The sequence below is a fragment of the Rhinatrema bivittatum genome, chromosome 12 (assembly GCF_901001135.1).
Source record: "Rhinatrema bivittatum chromosome 12, aRhiBiv1.1, whole genome shotgun sequence".
Taxonomy (NCBI): domain Eukaryota; kingdom Metazoa; phylum Chordata; class Amphibia; order Gymnophiona; family Rhinatrematidae; genus Rhinatrema; species Rhinatrema bivittatum.
The window spans coordinates 72,175,005-72,194,854 of NC_042626.1; the positions used below are offsets into that span (position 1 = coordinate 72,175,005).

General features: G+C 52.4%; 1 protein-coding gene across 1 annotated transcript in view; it reads right to left on the bottom strand.

Moving 5' to 3' along the window:
- RARA (retinoic acid receptor alpha) overlaps window positions 1-19,850 on the bottom strand; it is a 77,330-nt gene that overhangs the window by 48,599 nt on the left and 8,881 nt on the right. Inside the window, exon 2 of the mRNA XM_029572409.1 lies at window positions 6,430-6,986. Coding sequence (XP_029428269.1) covers window positions 6,430-6,613 — 184 coding nt within the window. The 5' untranslated portion in view covers window positions 6,614-6,986. The remainder of the gene's footprint in view (window positions 1-6,429; window positions 6,987-19,850) is intronic.

Consider the following 19,850-nt stretch of genomic DNA (forward strand, 5'->3'; position numbering starts at 1 on the left):
TCCCCTCCCTGGCAGTACCTGTGCTGCTGCTGCTGCTGGTCCCCCCCCCCCCCCCTCGCTGCTCTCAGGAAGGCGCGCACCCGCGCGCTGGGGTGACCCGCTGATGTCATCAAACCTTTAAAGCACCCGGGGTTGGGGGGAGATCATCTTCTCATCTCCCCCCTTCAAAAAAAAAATGTGAAAGCTCAGCAGGGCCTTTCTGCGAGTCCCTCCTCTCTGGGTAATGTTTAACCCATCAGTAGCCACAGCCTCCCCACCCCCTGTTCCCCAGGCTCCCCTCATGCATCTTCTGTCCCATTGTGAAGTACAATACAACCCCCACCCCCGCTTCTTTTTCTTCCTTGTTTTGTTTTTTTTTTTTAGGAAGGCCCCAGATCAAAATATTCCTGCTTTTGTCTCCCCCTCCTCCCGTCTGCTCACTTCAAAAGCGGATCATTTATCCCGATCAGCGCGGCTTCTAAAGAGGCGAATTCCAGCCAGATCTCTGTCCCCTGAAACCTGCACCCCCGCCCCACTCACTCCCCCCCCAAACTCCCTGACAGGATGATGGAGGGCTGCCCAGCCCTAACCGGTCTTTCCCAGCTCCTGATTAATCTGTAACTGCCAGCTCCCCTCTCTCCTGTGCCCTGCGGAGGGGATGGCAGGCAGGCAGGCAGACAGACAGACAGACAGGGGACCCAGCGCCAGGAGTTTATGGCCAGTAAGTACCCAGCATGTAGACACACACACAGAGCCCAGCACTGCCCCACCTTCCCGCACACAGAGGGCGAGAGCTGGTGCTCTTTCAGCAGGACTGGGTTGGCTGGTTTGGGGAGCGCCCTGTGATGCCCCAGTCACCAGAGGCACCTTAGCAGCATACAAAGTGCCCTAAGGTCCACCAAGCCCAGCATCCTGCCTCCCGCAGGGCTCATCCAGGTCACAAGGACCCGGCGTGCCAGGGCACAGGCCGTAAGAAACTTTCCATCCCACCACCAAGAACAATTCTATAAAACACATCAGAAAGTAGCACAGTAAGGACGGCAGAAAAGGACCAAACGGCCCATCCAGTCTGCCCAGCAAACGTCTTATGGTATTAATTGCCACTCCGTGCAGTTGCCCCCATGTTACCGTTTACTACCCAGTAAAAAGGGTGCTAGTAGTAAATTTTTATGGATTATCATAAGGCTTGGGGATAACTGTACGGAACAGCAGATGCTACCCCTTAACAAGTAAGTAACATGAGGCTATCGAACCACCTTCCAAGAAACAAAGATACCCTGGCTGCTTTCAACCATCTAGTAAAATACCACTAAAAATATTCGCGAGCATCCGTCAATAACATTCTTCCCTATGGGAATGGTCGGGACTCTATACAGGGTAGGAGATTATCCCAATATAAACCCTGCACTTCAAGTTCTACCAATATCCTCCCCCAACAAAGGGTGCAAGGCAGAACAAGGATGTTTCTCCTAACCACTCACCACAGAAAAATAATATTCAAATTCTGGTATCACTTCAGTAACAGCAACATAAGCTCCATTCACTACCTGGAACATATACTACCAAATCCCACAAAAAATGTACTCATAACCTCCAAGAAATCTACCATACCATGACACCCTAACTGCCATACGCAAACAGTAACAACCATAACTATGAAAAGGCAACACACTGCAAATATTAGACCGGGCCCTGAAACACCAATACACCTCCTATTAGGAAAACAGAACAAACTAAGCTACTATAAATTCCTACACAGAAACTACAAGCTTGCAGAATACCTCACCTCAATTCCTCAAGCAGAACATAGACAGACCCTAGCCACATACAGAACAGAAAGACCATAAAGTATAAACAGAAATGTGGAGGCAAAAACTGAACTGGAAACCAGAAGGAGCCAGACTTTGTATGCAGCGCAACAATGGAAAAACAGAAACATCACCATTCTGCATAAAACAAACAATAAAATATCAATCATAACAGTAAAACATACTAATAAAAAGAATATGTTTCAAAACAGCTGATGAAGAGAACATTCAATAATTACAAATGGATACAAATTTGGCAAACACCAAAAAAATATTTCAAAACAGCTAACAACCATCACCCAATAATTAACACTCATGAGGATAAAAATCCCCAGCTCTTCATACCTGGGGGGGGGTCTTTTGATTTCCAGTCACCGTGTCTTGGATTTGGAGGGGAAGGGCGTAGTAGCCTAATAGTTAGAGCAGGCAAACCAGGGTTCAAATCCCACTGCTGCCCCTTGTGACCTTGGGTAAGCACTTTGCCCTCCATTACTTCAGGCATAAACTTAAAGAACTCATTTACTAAGCATTTTTCCCATAGACACAGAATGGGAGAAAAGCCTTTAATAAATGCGACTGTAAGATGTGATGAGGATCTGCTCTGCTGCTGTTTTCCAGCTTTATTTATAAATCAGCAGGAGGCCTGCATGGGGCTCCGATGAAGATCCATGCGGCAGCACCCACAGTTCACTTAGGATTCACCATAGTGGAGGCTGGGGGCAAAGCAGATGGAGCGAGCTTCAAGCACAAATATCTCCTTGGAAAAGTGAATTTTAATGCTTTTGCTCATTTTAGTTGTCAACTACATTTAAGAAAGAAACATGATACTGACCAGCAGCAGCTCCTAATACTTAGCAACTATCACCCCAATTCTTAACTACATCCTTACCCCATGGCCTGGCACAGATCTGGGTGGTGGCCAGAACTCATCACCTTTATCTGCCACGGGCCACCTGAATCCCTCTGTGGATCAAGTGGGATCCCTGCCTTCCTCACTCCCTTAGCAGCTCCCCCACCAAACCAAAAAAAAGAAAAAAAAAACGTCATCACTCATTCCCCAACTGGTACCAGAGCAAGACACTGGGGGCAGAGTGGTGCAAAGAATGCTTCATGCAGGGAGCAGGCAGAGAGAAAATACAACCTGAGCGAGCAGAGCCTCTGCCGCCTCAGTGTCCCTGCACCCTGGGAACCAGAACCAGCTCCTACCCGTGCCCCACGCTGGTTCTGTTGGTGTTCAGCCCTCCACCCCCCAAAGCCCCTGCCAGCAGAGAAAGGGAGGGGATACCAATCCCGGCCCGCAGCCCCCCTCTGGAAGCCAGCAATGACAGCCAAATCGTTCGCTTTTTAAACTAAACCGGCTGGGTCTGGAAATGTTCAGGGGGCATAAACAGCACAATTATGCAATCAATCCAGCGATCCCAGGGAAGCATACGAGAGGGACCCCAAACCAGGGTGTCACTGCTTCTCACAGCAGGCTGGCCCCATAAACAGCCATGAGAACAGGGAACACCACAACCCTTCAAAAAAACCACCCACCCACACACACACACAGAGACTGTGGTTCCCCCTACAGGGGGGGTGTAACACACACACACACACAGACTGTGGTTCCCCCTACAGGGGGGTGTAACACACACACACACACACACACACACACCCCTTTATACGTGGGGGAGAGAGACACACACGGGCCAGCAGAGCGCACTGTTAACCTGAGTTTGGATGAGCGTTTTCGATGCGCTAGCTTTACCCCTTATTCAGTAAGGGGTAATAGTGCATCGAAAACGCACGTCCAACCCCCCCGAAACTAATAGCGCCCGCAACATGCAAATGCATGTTGCGGGCGCTATTAGTCATTCCTGTGCGATTCAGAAAGTAAAATGTGCAGCCAAGCTGCACATTTTACTTTCAGAAATTAGCGCCTGCCTCCGACTTAATATCATGGCGATATTAAGTCGGAGGTCCCAAAAGTAAAAAATAATTAAAAATTTAAAAAAAAAAAATTTAAATCAGCCCGCGGCTTGAAAACCGGACGCTCAAATTTGCTGGCGTCCGGTTTCTGAACCCGTGGCTGTCAGTGGGCTTGAGAACCGACGCCGGCAAAATTGAGCGTCGGCTGTCAAACCCGCTGACAGCCGCCGCTCCTGTCAAAAAAAGAGGCGCTAGGGACGCGCTAGTGTCCCTAGCGCCTCCTTTTACCGCGGGCCCTCATTTGAATACTAAATCGTGCGCACAGGAGAGTGGCCTGGACATTCACCCGCTCTCCCGCAACCTTTATTGTATCGGCCCAACAGGAGGAAGCATGCATGTAAGACACAAATGCACCCCGAGACTGTGGTTCCCCCTACAGGGGGGTGTAACACACACACACACACGCACACACGCACGCGCACACACACGCTTTATTCTGCTATCTACTACTCGACTGTCATCTTGGGGAGACAAAAGTGTTTGTAAGCTCTATGGGGATGGGTCAGTGCTGTGTACAGTGATGGCTCTCCGAAGAGCAGATTACCATCTTGGGCTGCAGTAGAGATGGGCCCAGTCCCTGGAGCTGGGGTGGAAATCTGAATCCCTCCATGCAGCCCTGAGGGGGTCCCAGCCTTGGATCATTGCCTCAGATGAGCCCCGGCATAGGAAGGCTGAGGAGATCACATCCCAGGTGAGGCCAATAACCCACCTCTGAATCAAGGAAAAGAAACATTAAGGAAAACAGAGGCGGGGGCAAGGGAGAGAGTAAGCAGAGGTCAGGGGAAGCGGCAAGACTGGAGTTAAAGACCTTCCTGTGCCTGGGCTGTAACCTGCGGCTCTGTCACTGACTGGGGGGGAGGGGAGTCAATGCAGTACCGCACGCGCGCCTGGCGCTCAGCTCGCCATGCTAGAATAACTCCTGATGCAGTAATGGGATTAGTGCGTAGCCGATAGCGCTCATCACATGCGAGTGCCACGTAGATGAAGCTATTACCCCAATGCAAAACAAATCCCCGTGCACCTGAAACGCACATTTTAACAGGCAAAAATTAACAGCAGCCCCGGAGCTGGCATGAAGTCTTCACGTGCTCCGAGCCATCACAAAAACGTCAAAAATACTGCTTTTCTGTGGTTCCTCCTCCTTAGTATCGTCCCGATATTAAGAAGGAGGAATCACAGGACGCAGCATGAAAAAAAAAACCAAAAATCTTGAAGGCAGCCAGGTTAACGAGCGTCGGTTTTCCTAACCGGCCCACGGCCACATCTCCTGCTCGCCCGATGCCACGGACATCCCTAGCGCGTCCCTTTCAGCGCAGCACCCTCATTTGCCTATTGCATCGGGTGCCCAGGAGAGGGGGGGGGGGGATGTGTGCGCGTTGGAAAAACAGTGTGGACGCACGTTTTTTTTTCGCGCTTGATATTGCATCGGCCCCCTGGGCGTGTGACCTCCCTGAGCCCTCAGGGACCCCAAATACAAGAACTGGACTGCAATAGCACAACATCATCCTCGCAAGTTCACATTCAGTGCGGTACCAGGCCCCCTCACCCCGGAGGTGGCTGCATGCTGGGTTTCCAACCCATCACGCATGGAGCTGAAGAGCAGCAGAGCAGGCGACAACGCTTCTCCCGAGCTGTGAGCGCCAGGCCTGGTCCCCCCCGCAGCACCGCACTCTCTTCCTGCAGCTGCGAGCAGGTCAGCCAGTTCCTCCTGTCCCTGCTCTCAAGTGCTCTGTTTTTCCCAGGCTGAGCCTTTGTCCCCCTGCGCCGCTATTTTTACAGCTCACGCACCGGGGAATCGGCAGGCAGGAAAAGAACAACAATCCCATCAAACAAGGAGGTCAGAACAGCTCCGGGGGCTGCAGGGCTCCACTGTGCTTTGTGGCCGGCCAGCTCCACTCGGTAATAGCCCAAAGGGAGCGCGTAACCCGTGGTCAGACAGGCCACCTCTGCAGAGAGAGAGAGCCGCGTGCCCAGGTGCACCATCGGTGGGCAATTTTCGTGCCATTTTTGGCAGGTGCCCTATAGGGAGGAGAGTGAGCAGGAGAGGATCTTCATAAAAAAGGGCTGGATCCCAGCTCCTCTCCCCAGAGCCCGGGGGGGGGGGGCCCCAGCCATGCCTCCCCTGGCAGTCTAAGACCCCCCTCCCTACCCGCCGGGGGCCTCACTGGTGAGAGATAGGAGAACCCGCTCCAACCACTGGGGTCCCCCCTTCATGCTATAGCCAGCAAGAGCCCTCCTTACACCACATCCTGCACAGGCTCCCCCCTTCCCTCCCCCCTGCTGCCTCTCTCCGCCCATGAAAAGTAAACCAGCGCCGAAGACCGGACCCTGCCACTTCTAAACCAGGCTGGGCTGTGCTATTTCCAGCCCCGGTGCCGGCAGCCACTCAGGTACACATTACAAGAATGGCACATCCAATCCAAAACGATGACCTAGCAGGGCCCAGGGAGGTGTGACGAGGAGGAGGAGAGCCGGCACGCCGCTCCCCCGACCTCACGCCAACCCCACACGTCAGCCCAGCAGGGGGCATCACAGAAATCCCGCCAAAATATCCCCCAGCGGCGAGAGTGAACCTGGCAGAGGTGCAACCCCAGGGCAGCCGTAACCGCTTTCACCTTTGTACGCCACCCGCGACCTCCCCTGGGGTCCCCAGAAATGAAAAAGCACTTACTTGCTGGCGACGGGGTGCTGTAGCCGCTGACGGGCATCTGGTGCGTGGGCACGCCTGCCAGCGGCCCCGGGGGAGAGAGCCCGCCCAGCATGTGCGGGAAGAAGAAGGCGTAGTGAGGAACGGGATAGCCGCTGAGGTGACCACCCCCCGCCGCTGCGGGGCAAGAGCCATTGTTACTTGCCATCGCCCGGCTGCTGACCGGGCCCAGGAGCGGGGGAGGGGGGGCGGGAAGAGTTCACATGTGAAGCGGAGAAGGAATAAAAGAAGTCAGAGTTCCAGGAAGGTCATTTCTGGGCATCCATGGGTCCCCGTCCCCCCACCCTTGTCAGCTGCGAGGCATCCCCAGCTTGCCACAAAAAAACTCTTAATCCAGCTCAGAGAGAGCTCCCCGGGCAGCCGAGCCGCCCCGCTTATGCCAGCATTACAGGCGCTCCTCCTCCTCGCATCCTTCCACGGGTGCCCGGGATCCACCTTACGAAGAGCCCTGGCTCCCGATCCCAGCCTGCAAGCCACAGCCTCCGGCGTCGCTTCCCAAGCTTCTCAGGGCTTCTCCTTTCCTGCAAGAGAGAGGGAAAAAAAGAGAATTAGAGCCAGCGGCCAGGCGCGGGGACGAGCCATTAAGATCCAGCTCACGACAAAGCACCTCCATCATCCTCCCCGTCCCAACTGGGTGCCAATTACAGCCCCAATCGCAAGGAACTACAAACAGCAGGGCAAAAGCAATGGCAGAATTAGCCATCTGCTGCTGGGGGGGCAGGGGAGAACATGCATCTTTGCCATCATACGCCCCTCCCGCTCTCAGACAGGGTCGTGAAGCCCTGCAGCCTCCTGTTTCCCCCCCAGAGGTGGCTGCGCACCTGTCCCCGCTGCCCGGTGTGCAAACGAGAGAGGCTCGCAGTGGTCTCCTCATTAAGCAGTCTTCAAACAGGCATTTTCTAACGCAGAAAGCCAGCAGAGGGGAAAGGGGGTCCTAAGACTAAGCAGTGTGGGGGGATCCTGGCCTCTCCCCCACTTCCTGCCAGCTCCACCCCCCTTCCCTGACAATCATCTCACAAATTCAGATAACACAGGCCAGGAGATAAAGTCACATCCGCCTTGGCTGGCACAGAGAAACCGGCATCAGAATAAGAGATGGGCGGGTGGGGAGCTCACCCTGCTGACTGCATGACCTGAGCTCTGCACCAGCAGGCCCCCTGTCACCTGTGCAGCGCCGTGCAGTCCAGCTAGCCCAGGGACGGGCCTTCCTGCACCCGGCTCCTCCGCCTCCAGCAAGGCGCACAAGCAAACATCCATCTAGGGTTAGGGAGATTTATCTCAGCTATGAAGATGCAGGAGGAGGAAACGAGTCACACACGCAAAGGAGAAGAGAGAAGACGAATACTCACACGGGACATCGCCAGGGTCAGAGCTAGGCTCACACACTCACACACACACACATTCACACACACATTCACACACACACACACATTCACACACAGGTCCCAGGCCAGTCTTGCTGGGGAAGTAATGGGGCCATTTCTGACTGCACAGCTGTAGCCTGCTCAATAGAAACAGCACTGTAGGGCCCTTACTGTCCCTTGGTAAGGGAAGGGGAGCAGGAGTGTGCGCTGGTCTGCTGGGGAGGCATTTACAGCCTCCTTGCAGTGCATATGGGACGAGCTGAGTGAATCAGGTCTGCAGCATGCGTAGCAGAGGTAATGAGATTGCTGTTGTGTGTGTAGAGACACAGAGCCAAGGGTAATCACACACACACACACACTTTGATGATGATCTTGGTGTCTATCCCACATATCAGTGAGAAAGGACCTGGTCATGATCCAAGCTCTGCTGCCCAACACCTAACTCATCCCACGAGGGCAGACTCCCATACCCACATGAGCTCTGGCCCTTCCACGGGTCGCCTGCTGCAAGACTAGAGAGGGATTTTAATTAGCCTGGGGTATCTGCTCCTTGCATGCTCTCCTTCTCGCTGGCAGGGCTTTTAAGTCTCTCCCAACGCTCCAGCACCCGCGCCCGGCCTAGAGTGGTGCTGAGCTGTCACCCTCGTGATTCCCCACTCCGTCATCTGCAGCTTTCCATCCCTCCCCACCCCCTCAACACCAGAGCAGAGAAAAAGAGATTTCATTACATGGCGCGTCAGAGCATTCATTCATCTCCCTGATTACTCTGCCCTTTGCCTGGGGTTTTTTCTTTTTTTTATTTGATTTGATGCGTGGCTTACAGTGCCGTAAATCTCCCCGCCAGCATCAGACAACGATCGTCTGCGCACTTCCATTACACCCCCACTAATGACCCCGGGAAGATCTGCGCCACCCCAGAAAATCAATGGCCCTGTCTCAAGATAAGGTGGTGGGGGGGGGGAGGGCAGAACAGAGCACGGTGCGCGGGGCAGTATTCAATCCAAGAGGCAGCGGAGGGCGAGCCCCCTCGGCCCAGGAACAGCAGGGAGGGCTGAGGTGCACTGGGGTCTCGGCAGAAGCCCCTACCTTGCTGCCTGGCTTCTGCTGGGGCGGTGTCTGACAGGATATCCTGAGGTTATTTTAATATCTCTGTGTGCCAGCATCAGCTTGGCACCAGCCGGGGAGGGAGTGGAGGAGGTCCCGGGGGTGGGCAGGGCTGACTGCGTCTCTGGCCCCACCGTTTCCTCCGGCGGGTGCACCTCTTGGATGGTCTCCTCACTGGGGGGGGGGGGGGGACCTGTGGGACCAGGGATACAGTCCTTTCACTGTCGGCAGTAAAAAAAAAAAAAAACCCAACCCCACCCTGCCCGGGAAGAAGCTTCTAAAGGCAGAGACTTGGCTTTCTACTCCTCTCTCTGCTTAATTTTAGGGACGGGGGAGTCTATCACAATTCCTGTACTGAGACCCTCACTCCTGTCCCTGTGCCCTCAGAGCTCCCCCCAAAGCTTAAATGAGCAGGAAGGCAGCCCATCCCAGGGAGGAATGAGGTGGCGCGTGGCCTAGCCTGCCAGGGTGATGGTGGCATCCCAATGGGGCTTGTGCACGTCACTTCCTCTTACAGAGGTAACCACCGCAGCAGGACCACGGACCAAACTCACAGGAGGAGAAGGGAAAGTTACAACATCTGAGTGCAGGTTGCACTGGAGAGACAGCACCGAGGTGCACTGATAAGAGCTGGGGGGAGGGGGGTCAGCACTGGAACAGCAGTGTTACAGGGTAGGACTGAGGTGCACTGATAAGAGCTGGGGGGAGGGGGGTCAGCACTGGAACAGCAGTGTTACAGGGTAGGACTGAGGTGCACTGATAAGAGCTGGGGGGGGGGGGGGTCAGTACTGGAACAGCAGGAGGTGCTGCAGGTACCGAGGCAGCACTGGGAGGGTCTCAGCACTGAACAGCAGTGTTACAGGGTAGGACTGAGGTGCACTGATAAGAGCTGGGGGGAGGGGGGTCAGCACTGGAACAGCAGTGTTACAGGGTAGGACTGAGGTGCACTGATAAGAGCTGGGGGGAGGGGGGTCAGCACTGGAACAGCAGGAGGTGCTGCAGGTACCGAGGCAGCACTGGGAGGGTCTCAGCACTGAACAGCAGTGTTACAGGGTAGGACTGAGGTGCACTGGGAATGCAGAGAGAAGTAACCATGGCTCCTTCACACAGGAAGAGAAACTCTGCCCATGTCTTTGGCAAGGAACGCCAATATCCCAGTGAGTTTGGGACCGGGCGCCGCTTTATTCCTGATTTCAATGATTTCCAAGGGCAGGGCTGCTCCCAGCCTTTCCATCAGGCCCGGCAGACGCTCTTGGAAAGCAATGAAAACTTCCTGGAAATTTTTACTAAAAAAAAAAAAAAAAAGCCCTCACAAGATCATCACAGAGCGAGCCGAAGACACCACATGAGGCAGCTCTACCCTCCTGCTGCCATGGGTGGCAGTGGCGGCATCAGAACCGATCCATGCGGGGGCCTTCTCTGGCCTTCTGGGGGGCTGAGTCCGAGGTTAGCAGCATCCCCGGGGACGGCAGATCAGCACTCCCGCTCCTCTTCCAGCAGGGCCAGCCCCTGCAACATCCATCCCAGGCCCCATCCAAGCGTCAGCCCGTACCCTCCCTGCCATGCCCAGCTCCCTGGACCATACCTGCACCCCCCACCCCCCGAACACAAGCTACAGAAAACGCAGCCGAGGCAGGGCGGTTAATAATAGTCTGGTGTTCATCTCCAAGACCCTCCAAGCACTTTACAAGTTAAAATAGCTCAGATGTTAGAAGCAGGGGCTCAGCACTACCCCCATGGTCTGACCAAAGAGTTGCCAGCCTGTCCTTCACAGGGTGAAGAAGGGGTTTCAGCATACACGCCCTGCAACCAGCCTGAGATGACAGCAAGGTGCTGGAGAGCAGTCCCTGCCTCCTGCGCTAGAATGCAGCACTACAAATCCATGCCCTCAGTGCCCCACATGGGGGGAAAGCCCCCTCAGCTCCTCTCTGAACTTCCTCGCCTCCATCCAAGTCACCATACACAAGAGCTGCCTTGCTGGGTCACAAGTATCCAGCAGATCCCCAAAGCTGATCTGCTTCTTGTATCTCCCTCCCAGGGATAAGCGTTGGCTTTCCCAAGTCTTGTTTGTGGATTTTTCCTTCAGGAACTTGTCCAGCCCTCTTTTGACCCTCTGATTCTGCGCCGAGTGAAAAAATACTTCCTACACTTTAAATCTGCCGGTTGCTAGTTTCATGGGTGTCCCCTAGTCTTTGTGTTGTTTGAAAGCTTAACTAACCACTTCCTATTTACCCGTTCCACCCCACTCCTGATTTTATAAATCTCAATCCTATCCCCTCGCAATCATCTTTCTTCCAAGCTAAAGAGCCCTAATCTGTTTACTCTTTCTCCATTAGGGAACCTTCCACCCCCTTCTCTGTCTCATTTCTCTGTCTTTGAGATTTGGTGACAGAACTGCCCCCATTACTCAAGGTGCAGTCGCACCGTGGATCTATCCAAAGGCATTGGGAGATTCTCAGTTCTGCTCTCTATTCCTTCCCAAATTATTCCCAACATTCTATTTGACCCCTGAACTGAAGATCCTAAATGTATTATTCACAAGGACGCCGAGGTCCTTTTCCTGGGAGGTGACTCCAGTACAGAACCCAGCATCGTGCACCTGTAGTTGGGATTATTTTTCCCTACGTGCATCACTTTGCACTTTTCTGCACTAAAACTGCATCTGCCTTACAAGCTTCGTCTCCCAGTCTCACAAGGTTTTTGTGCAGCTCCCCACACTCCGCTGCCGTTTGAACGACTCAGAACAATTCTGTCATCTGCAAATGTCATCAACATTCCTCAAAACAGGCCCCTAACCACGGCTTGTCCTTATTATAGATCAGTGCCAGAGAGTGCACAGAACCAGTGAGCCTCATCCTGTGTACAATAATCCCCCTCCTCGTATTGTTGCACAGCACCGTGAAGCACACAACACACATCTTACGCCTGTTCACAATAATCCCCCTCCTCGTATTGTTCCACAGCACCGTGGAGCACACAGCACACATCTTTCGCCTGTTCACAATAATCCCCCTCCTCGTATTGTTGCACAGCACCGTGGAGCACACAGCACACATCTTACGCTTGTTCCACAATAATCCCCCTCCTCGTATTGTTGCACAGCACCGTGGAGCACACAGCACACCTCTTACGCCTGTTCACAATAATCCCCCTCCTCGTATTGTTGCACAGCACCGTGGAGCACACAGCACACATCTTACGCTTGTTCCACAATAATCCCCCTCCTCGTATTGTTGCACAGCACCGTGGAGCACACAGCACACATCTTACGCTTGTTCCACAATAATCCCCCTCCTCGTATTGTTGCACAGCACCTTGGAGCACACAGCACACATCTTACGCTTGTTCCACAATAATCCCCCTCCTCGTATTGTTGCACAGCACCGTGGAGCACACAGCACACATCTTACGCCTGTTCACAATAATCCCCCTCCTCGTATTGTTGCACAGCACCGTGGAACACACAGCACACCTCTTACGCCTGTTCACAATAATCCCCCTCCTCGTATTGTTGCACAGCACCGTGGAGCACACAGCACACCTCTTACGCCTGTTCACAATAATCCCCCTCCTCGTATTGTTGCACAGCACCGTGGAGCACACAGCACACCTCTTACGCCTGTTCACAATAATCCCCCTCCTTGTATTGTTGCACAGCACCGTGGAGCACACAGCACACATCTTACGCCTGTTCACAATAATCCCCCTCCTCGTATTGTTGCACAGCACCGTGGAGCACACAGCACACATCTTACGCCTGTTCACAATAATCCCCCTCCTCGTATTGTTGCACAGCACCGTGGAGCACACAGCACACCTCTTACGCCTGTTCACAATAATCCCCCTCCTTGTATTGTTGCACAGCACCGTGGAGCACTCAGCACACATCTTACGCCTGTTCCACAATAATCCCCCTCCTCTGCCAGGCAGGGCCGGGGCATCCCAATATGCAAACTAAGCAGACACTTAGGGCGCCCGCGGAGGACACATGCGGAGTCCATCCTGCTCACCACCCAGAGAAGCACAGTGTGTGTGTGTGTGTGTGTCTGTGTGTAATAGTATAAATGAGAGAGGGAGGGAGCCTGTGTAAGGGTGCGTGTGTGAATGAGACAAGGAATCTAAGTGTGTGTAAGAGAGAGGGCCTGCCTGAGTGAATGAGGTCAGAGCCGGGGCCTAGACCGAGGAGGGGGGGGGGGGAAGCACAAGGCAGACTGTTCGCTTAATGTCCTTGCACCAGGACCCCTCCCCATTCAGGACAGCAAACTATTCCCAGCTCAAAGCTGCAAGATCCCAGGAGCAGAAAACATTTTTATACAAGTCCCCCCAAAATATAGCAACATGGCAGCAAATAGCTCTGCCGTTTGCCCTGCAAGTCCCTGGAGCAGCTGCTGGTAGAGCACGAGGGCATGATTACAGCAGCAAGAAAGCAGACCCGAGAGCAGGGATGCATGCAGGTCACTGGAGGGAGGGGCAGAGGCAGACAGCAAGAATGGTAACAGGGACATTCCCCTTCCTCGTAAGAGCATCCGACGCCACAGATTCCCTGCAGCGGAAATGTAAGCGGTGCTGTCACTCGGGGAAGTCTGCGGGCTCACGGCCGGAGATCATAGTGGGGGACTCACCGGGGATCGTGCGGTTCGGTATTAAGGCACAGGCAGAGATGGTGCATTCAAAACACCAGGAAAACCTTGTCAAGATTAGGGGGGGGGGGGCGGTTACCTCAAGGAGTCATTAACTGGATGGTATAATCTAAAGTGGGGGGGGGAGGGGGTGCCACTGCCAGGAAGGTCCTGCGGCAGCGCGGAGCAGTGACGTGGCGGGGAAACCCCACCAGCAAACGTAAGGACCTGCAGTGGCAGAGGCCGGCGCAGCAGCAGAGAACAGGCCCAGCACTGCCGCCGGCGCACCGGGAGCCAGCAGCAGCAGAGGAGGCCCCGCGGCGGATCTAGAACTCTCCGGATCTGGCCCGGAGGCGCCGGAATTCTGAATGAATTGCAGGGTCTCCCGGTCAACATCCGAAAACTCTGGCTGCACAGGAAGAAGGCAGGCCTCGAGTGCCGCCGGCAGTGAAGGCAGGAAGAGACCCATGCGTGGTCCGACCAGAAGCAAGGGGGAGCCCGCTCAGCTGCTGCTCCTCCTCCTGTGCCAGCCCTGCGGGATTCGAGACGGGCAGAGCTGATCCCCGCCGGTGGGGTGGGATCCTCTTCTTTCTTTTATGGACTGCCACCCCCACGCAGGTGTGCCTTTCACCAGCTCCCAAACCCCAGGGTCATGCCACTCAGGGGCCAGCACCAGTTTCCAGCCTGATCACCTCCTGCAAGGGGCATCTTCCAAACCAATAGGTACAATTTATTTTTGTTATTATTTATTTACTCTTTAAAACAACTATTCACACTTCCAACTACAGGATTTTCCTTTTCTTTGTCCCCACGATACTATGGGGTATTCTCATGATAGAGGCTTTGCCTAGGACGAGAGCAGGGGTAAGCATGAATGAGAGTGTATCAGGCTGTGAAAAGGGGAGAAGTGAGTGTGCGTGATCATGTATGTGTGTGTGTGTGTGAGAGAAGTGAGTGTGCATGTGTGTGTGTGTGAGAGAGAGAGAGGGAGAGAAGTGAGTGAGAATGAGCATGTATGTGTGTGTGCGTGAGAGAGAGAGAGAGAGGGAGAGAAGTGTGCGTGAGAGAGAGAGAGAGGGAGAGAAGTGAGTGTGCATGTGTGTGTGTGAGAGAGAGAGAGAGGGGGAGAGAAGTGAGTGAGAATGAGCATGTATGTGTGTGTGTGTGTGTGTGTGTGTGTGTGTGTGTGTGTGTGTGTGTGTGTGTGAGAGAGAGAGAGGGAGAGAAGTGAGTGAGAATGAGCATGTATGTGTGTGAACGAAGGAGCAATATCCAGCTCACCGAATTCCTTGAAGAGCACAACACCCTTCACCCGGCTCAATTTGGTTTTCGTAAAGCCCGTAACACTGAAAGCCTCCTTCTTACCCTTTCTGACACTATACTCAAGGGATTGGACCACGGTCAATCATACATACTGGCCCTATTTGACATATCTGCTGCCTTTGACACCGTCAATCACACCATACTCCTCACCCGCAATGGTTCTCGTCCTATCTCAACAATAGAAATTACACCGTAAAAATAGCCAACTGCGAATCTTCCCACATTCCCCTCTCTCAGGGCGTCCCGCAGGGCTCCTCCCTCTCTTCCACGCTCTTCAATATCTATCTCCTCCCCCTCTGCTATCTCCTCTCTGATCTTGGCCTAAAGTTCTTCATGTCCGCTGACGACGTTCAAATCCTCATCCCGCTTCAAGAATCCCTCCCCAAAACATTACAATTTTGGGATTCCTGCCTTACTTCAATCAACACTCTCCTCTCAAACCTACATCTTGCTTTAAATGTAACTAAAACGGAGCTCCTCACAACCACCAATCCCCCAGCTCGCTTGCTCCCTGCCTTAAGCAACACCAACCCTCCACCCGATACATTCACCTGCAATGTGAGAGATCTCGGCATCTATCTTGACCAACATCTAAATTTCAAATCTCACATCCACAACACCATAAAAACAGGCTTCTTCAAATTGCACATCCTAAAGAAACTTAAACCCCTGCTATATACCCAAGACCTCCGCACAGTCCTACAGGCAACTATCTTAACTAAACTGGACTATTGCAATTCTTTATTGCTGGGCCTCCCTCTCTCCATTATCAAACCCCTCCAACTATTACAGAATGCCATGGCCAGAATCCTAACAAACGCACGAAAATCAGATCACATTACCCCTATCCTAAAAGACCTCCACTGGTTACCCATAAACTCACGCATAAAATACAAAACACTCACCACAATTTATTGTACAATCAAAATCACACTTGGCTCGAGAATGCACCTCTTTTCCAATCATCAACCCGCCCCTCCAGATCCAACCTTGCTGGTACCCTATACACCCCCTTCCCTAAAAACTGCTCACCACACCTCAACCAGAGAAAGGGCTTTCTCTATTGCCGGCCCTTCCCTATGGAGCACCCTGCCCACGGCCCTCTGGCTAGAACCTAACCTGCCTAAATTTAAAAAAGGGCTCAAAACCTGGCTCTTTACATTAGCATATCCAGACGCTGACCAAACCTAGCTTGCACTCTAACCCCTCAGCCCTCTCACCATCCCCTCCTCCTATCTGCCTCTCCTTTCTCTCCCCTTCTCTTCCCCCCCCCCCAGCAAAGTCTCCTAAATACTGTGTTATTAGCTCCCCTCCTCCACCCTTAGCTTATCCTTCCCTCCCCCTCCCTCCCCCCCTTCTATCCCTTTCACTGCCATCAATGGTCTGGTACCTACCAGCCCACCTGTACATATAGTGTCTATTGTTAACTTATAATTCGAATGTTCCTATAAAATCTCTCCTTCTCCATCCTTCCTACTGCTGTCCTCTCTCCTCCTCCATTACTGCTCCCCCCTTCCCTGTTTATTGTATTTCTCTCTCTTGTTATTTTGTTACAGTGTAAACCGGCAGGATGTTCCGACGAATGTCAGGATATAAAAATCAACAAACAAACAAATAAATAAAATAAGTGTGTAAATTCCCAGGTATGTCCTGTGGTGCTGCCGCCGGCTGAAGAAGGGAGAGAGTAAGTGCCAGGGTATGGAGGGGGGTGTGGGGGGGTGTACGAGGGTGTACGAGTAAGAACATGTCATACTGGGTCAGACCAAGGGTCCATCAAGCCCAGCATCCTGTTTCCAACAGTGGCCAATCCAGGCCATAAGTACCTGGCAGTTTTCTCAGATTTCTTGATAATTTGTGATTCATTTCAATTATTTTTGTTTTTTAACATCCTAAGCAATCTCTTTTTCGAACAAAGGTCCTTTTGGTTCTATATGTAATGTAAGAAGGCCTAATTCTGGCAGACTGGAATTCTCGTACAGTTAGGAGCGGCTCTCTAATTTTGCGGAGTTTGGTGTGGGAATGAGTATCCCTTTTCCCTTGTACAGAGCTGTTCTGGGGTTATTGAAGAGAAGCAGAATGAGTGTTGGAATTGGAAGGGCTGCTTTATTACCCCATGGTAAAGATGTGCAAGCTGAAGCTTAGCGGGAAGTGAATCGTTGTATTCAGCCAGCCCGGTTGTTTCAAAACACATATCCGCCAAAAGACAAATGGGATAAGAGCAGAAGCATAAAAACAAGGTGTTCCCGTTTTCCAGGCCTGCACATCTGATGGTCCTACTTTTTCTCTTGCTTTTCCTAATGGGGCTTCATCTTGCAATTTGTTTACAAATCTGCTGCTATGGGAGTGTGGGCATGTGTGCATATGTGTGTGTGCATGAGGGTGTGTGTGCATGAGGGTGTGTGTGCATATGTGTGTGTGCAGCGATGAAGACCGGCCCAGGGATTCGCCGCCCAGGCCGGCCCAGGAGATACCATGTGGTCTGCCGAGCACGGCTCTGTCACGGCCGCGCTCGGCAGACCACGTGACTAGCGCAACCGGCCCACCGGGGATGCCCGATCCCCTGATAGGCTAATCCGCCCCTGTATGTGTGTGTGCATGAGGGTGTGTGTGCGTGTGTGTGTGTGTGTATGTGTGTGTATGCGCGTGTATGAGGGGATGTGTGTGTGCACGTGCATGTGTGTGTATGAGGGGGTGTGCGCACGTGTGCCTGTGCATGTGTGTGCGTGTGCACACGTATCCCCTAGTCTACAACAATCTTAGGATGACAGATATGGACAGCGGGAGATTTTTAAAATCCTTATTAGTTTTATTGGGTGTTATTTGATTGGCTGCTGTTTTGAAATATTTTATCAACGTTTAGGACATTTTTAAATAATATATTGCGAGGGGTGCGAAAGAAGTATCTGCCCCAGGTGCCAAATACTCTAGGTACGCCTCTGAATCTAAAGGAAGTAGGAAAGCAGTGGACAAAACTGAAAGGAAGTATTGAAAGGGCAACAAACCTTTGTATTAGAAAAATAAATAAGACAAATAGTACAAAGAGAGACCGCTCTGATTTTCTAAAGTAGCAGCTGAAAAAGCTAAGGAAAAAAAAGGTTAGCGTTCATAAGCTACAAGAGATCACTGAAAGAGGGAGACAAATGACAATATCTGGAAAAGCTAAGAGAAGCTGGGAAAGCAGTCAGGAATGCAAAAAGTCAAACAGAAGAAAAAATAGCAAATAGAGTAAAATGGAGAGGACAAGACCTTTTTTTTACATATCTTAGTGATGGTAGGAAGGGCAAAATGTGGCAATGCCAGACTTGAGGAATATATCAAAGACTACAAGGAAAAAGTGGAATTGCTTAACAAATATTCCTGTTCAGTGTCTGCTGAGGAAGGGCCAGGAGCAGGAGCTCTGAAAATGGACACAAATAGGATTGGAAGCAAGGCAAACCTCAATCGATTTTCAGACCAGTGTGTGCATAGGAGCTAAGTAAACAAGGTAGATAAGTTGATGGTCTGGACGGGATACATCCAGGGCTACTAAGGGAACTTAGAGATGCCCTGGCAGCTCTGCTGGTGACCTTTTCAATGCTTCTATAGAGTCTGGAGGAGTTCAGGAGGACTGGAAAAGAACGGATGTGCTTCCTCTTCATAAAAATGGAAGTAAGGAGGAGGCTGGGAACTCCAGGTCAGTTAGTCTGACCTCTGTGGTGAGCAAACTCATGGAATCGTGACTAAAACAGAGGATTGCAAAATCCGAGGCAGCATGGCTTTACCAGAGGTAAATCTTCTCAGACAAACCTGATTCATTCTTTGATTGGGTGACCCGAGAGTTGGATGAAGGAAGAGCGCTAGACGTAGTGTACTCGGATTTCAGCAAGGCCTTTGACCCGGTTCCACACAGGTGACATAAACAGAGCACCCTAGGAAGGGGCCCTAGAGAACAGCGATGAACGTCATTCATGCCAGGGCCAGAAGGTTACCTCTGGTGTGCCCCGCAGGGATCATGCCAGGGCCAGAAGGTTACCTCTGGTGTGTCCCGCAGGGATCATGCCAGGGCCAGAAGGTTACCTCTGGTGTGTCCCGCAGGGATCATGCCAGGGCCAGAAGGTTACCTCTGGTGTGTCCCGCAGGGATCATGCCAGGGCCAGAAGGTTACCTCTGGTGTGTCCCGCAGGGATCATGCCAGGGCCAGACGGTTACCTCTGGTGTGCCCCGCAGGGATCAGTCCTCAGACCAGTTTGCTTTCAAATATTCATAAGGATATGGTGGAAGGGCTAGCAGGAAAGGTTTCCCTTTTTATGCATGATAGGAAAATCTGCAACAGAGTGGAAACCATGACAAACTTTCATGGAGCTTGAGGAACGGCATCGAGTCTGGAAGCTAAAACCCGAAGGCTCGGCACTTGGGCTGCTGCAAAAACCCAAGAGTGCGGTACAGTTTGGGGGGGGGGGGGGGGGGGACATTATTCTAAGCACAAAAAGCAGGATCTGATGACCTCAAGGAGGCCAAATAGGCAGAGAAGGCGAAGATAAATCTCAGAAGGCTGCTTGGGTGCATAGGGAGAGGAATAGCCAGCAGGATCAAGGAGGCGACATTGCCTCTGGGTTAAGTCTCTGGCGAGATCTCATTTGGAGTTCGATGCACAAATCTGGAGACCGCAACTTCAAAGGGATATAAACTGGATGGAGTCAGTCCAGAGGGAGGCTGCTAAAACAGTCAACAGTCTACATCATAAAGCATATGAGGACAGAGTTAAAGATGTAAGCATGGATAGCCTGGAGGAAGGGAGGGCCAAGGAGATAGGAGAGACATTTAAATACACGGGAGGCTCTGGGAGGAGGAGAAAGGAGGTAGAAGTAACCTGAAAAGATTTCTTTAAAGAGTGGCAGGCTCATGGATCAGCCTAGCAACAGAGGTGGTGGGCTTCCTACAGGGACTGAAGAAAGCGTGGGGCAGGCACAGGCGCTCCCTGAGGGAGAGGCCGCTG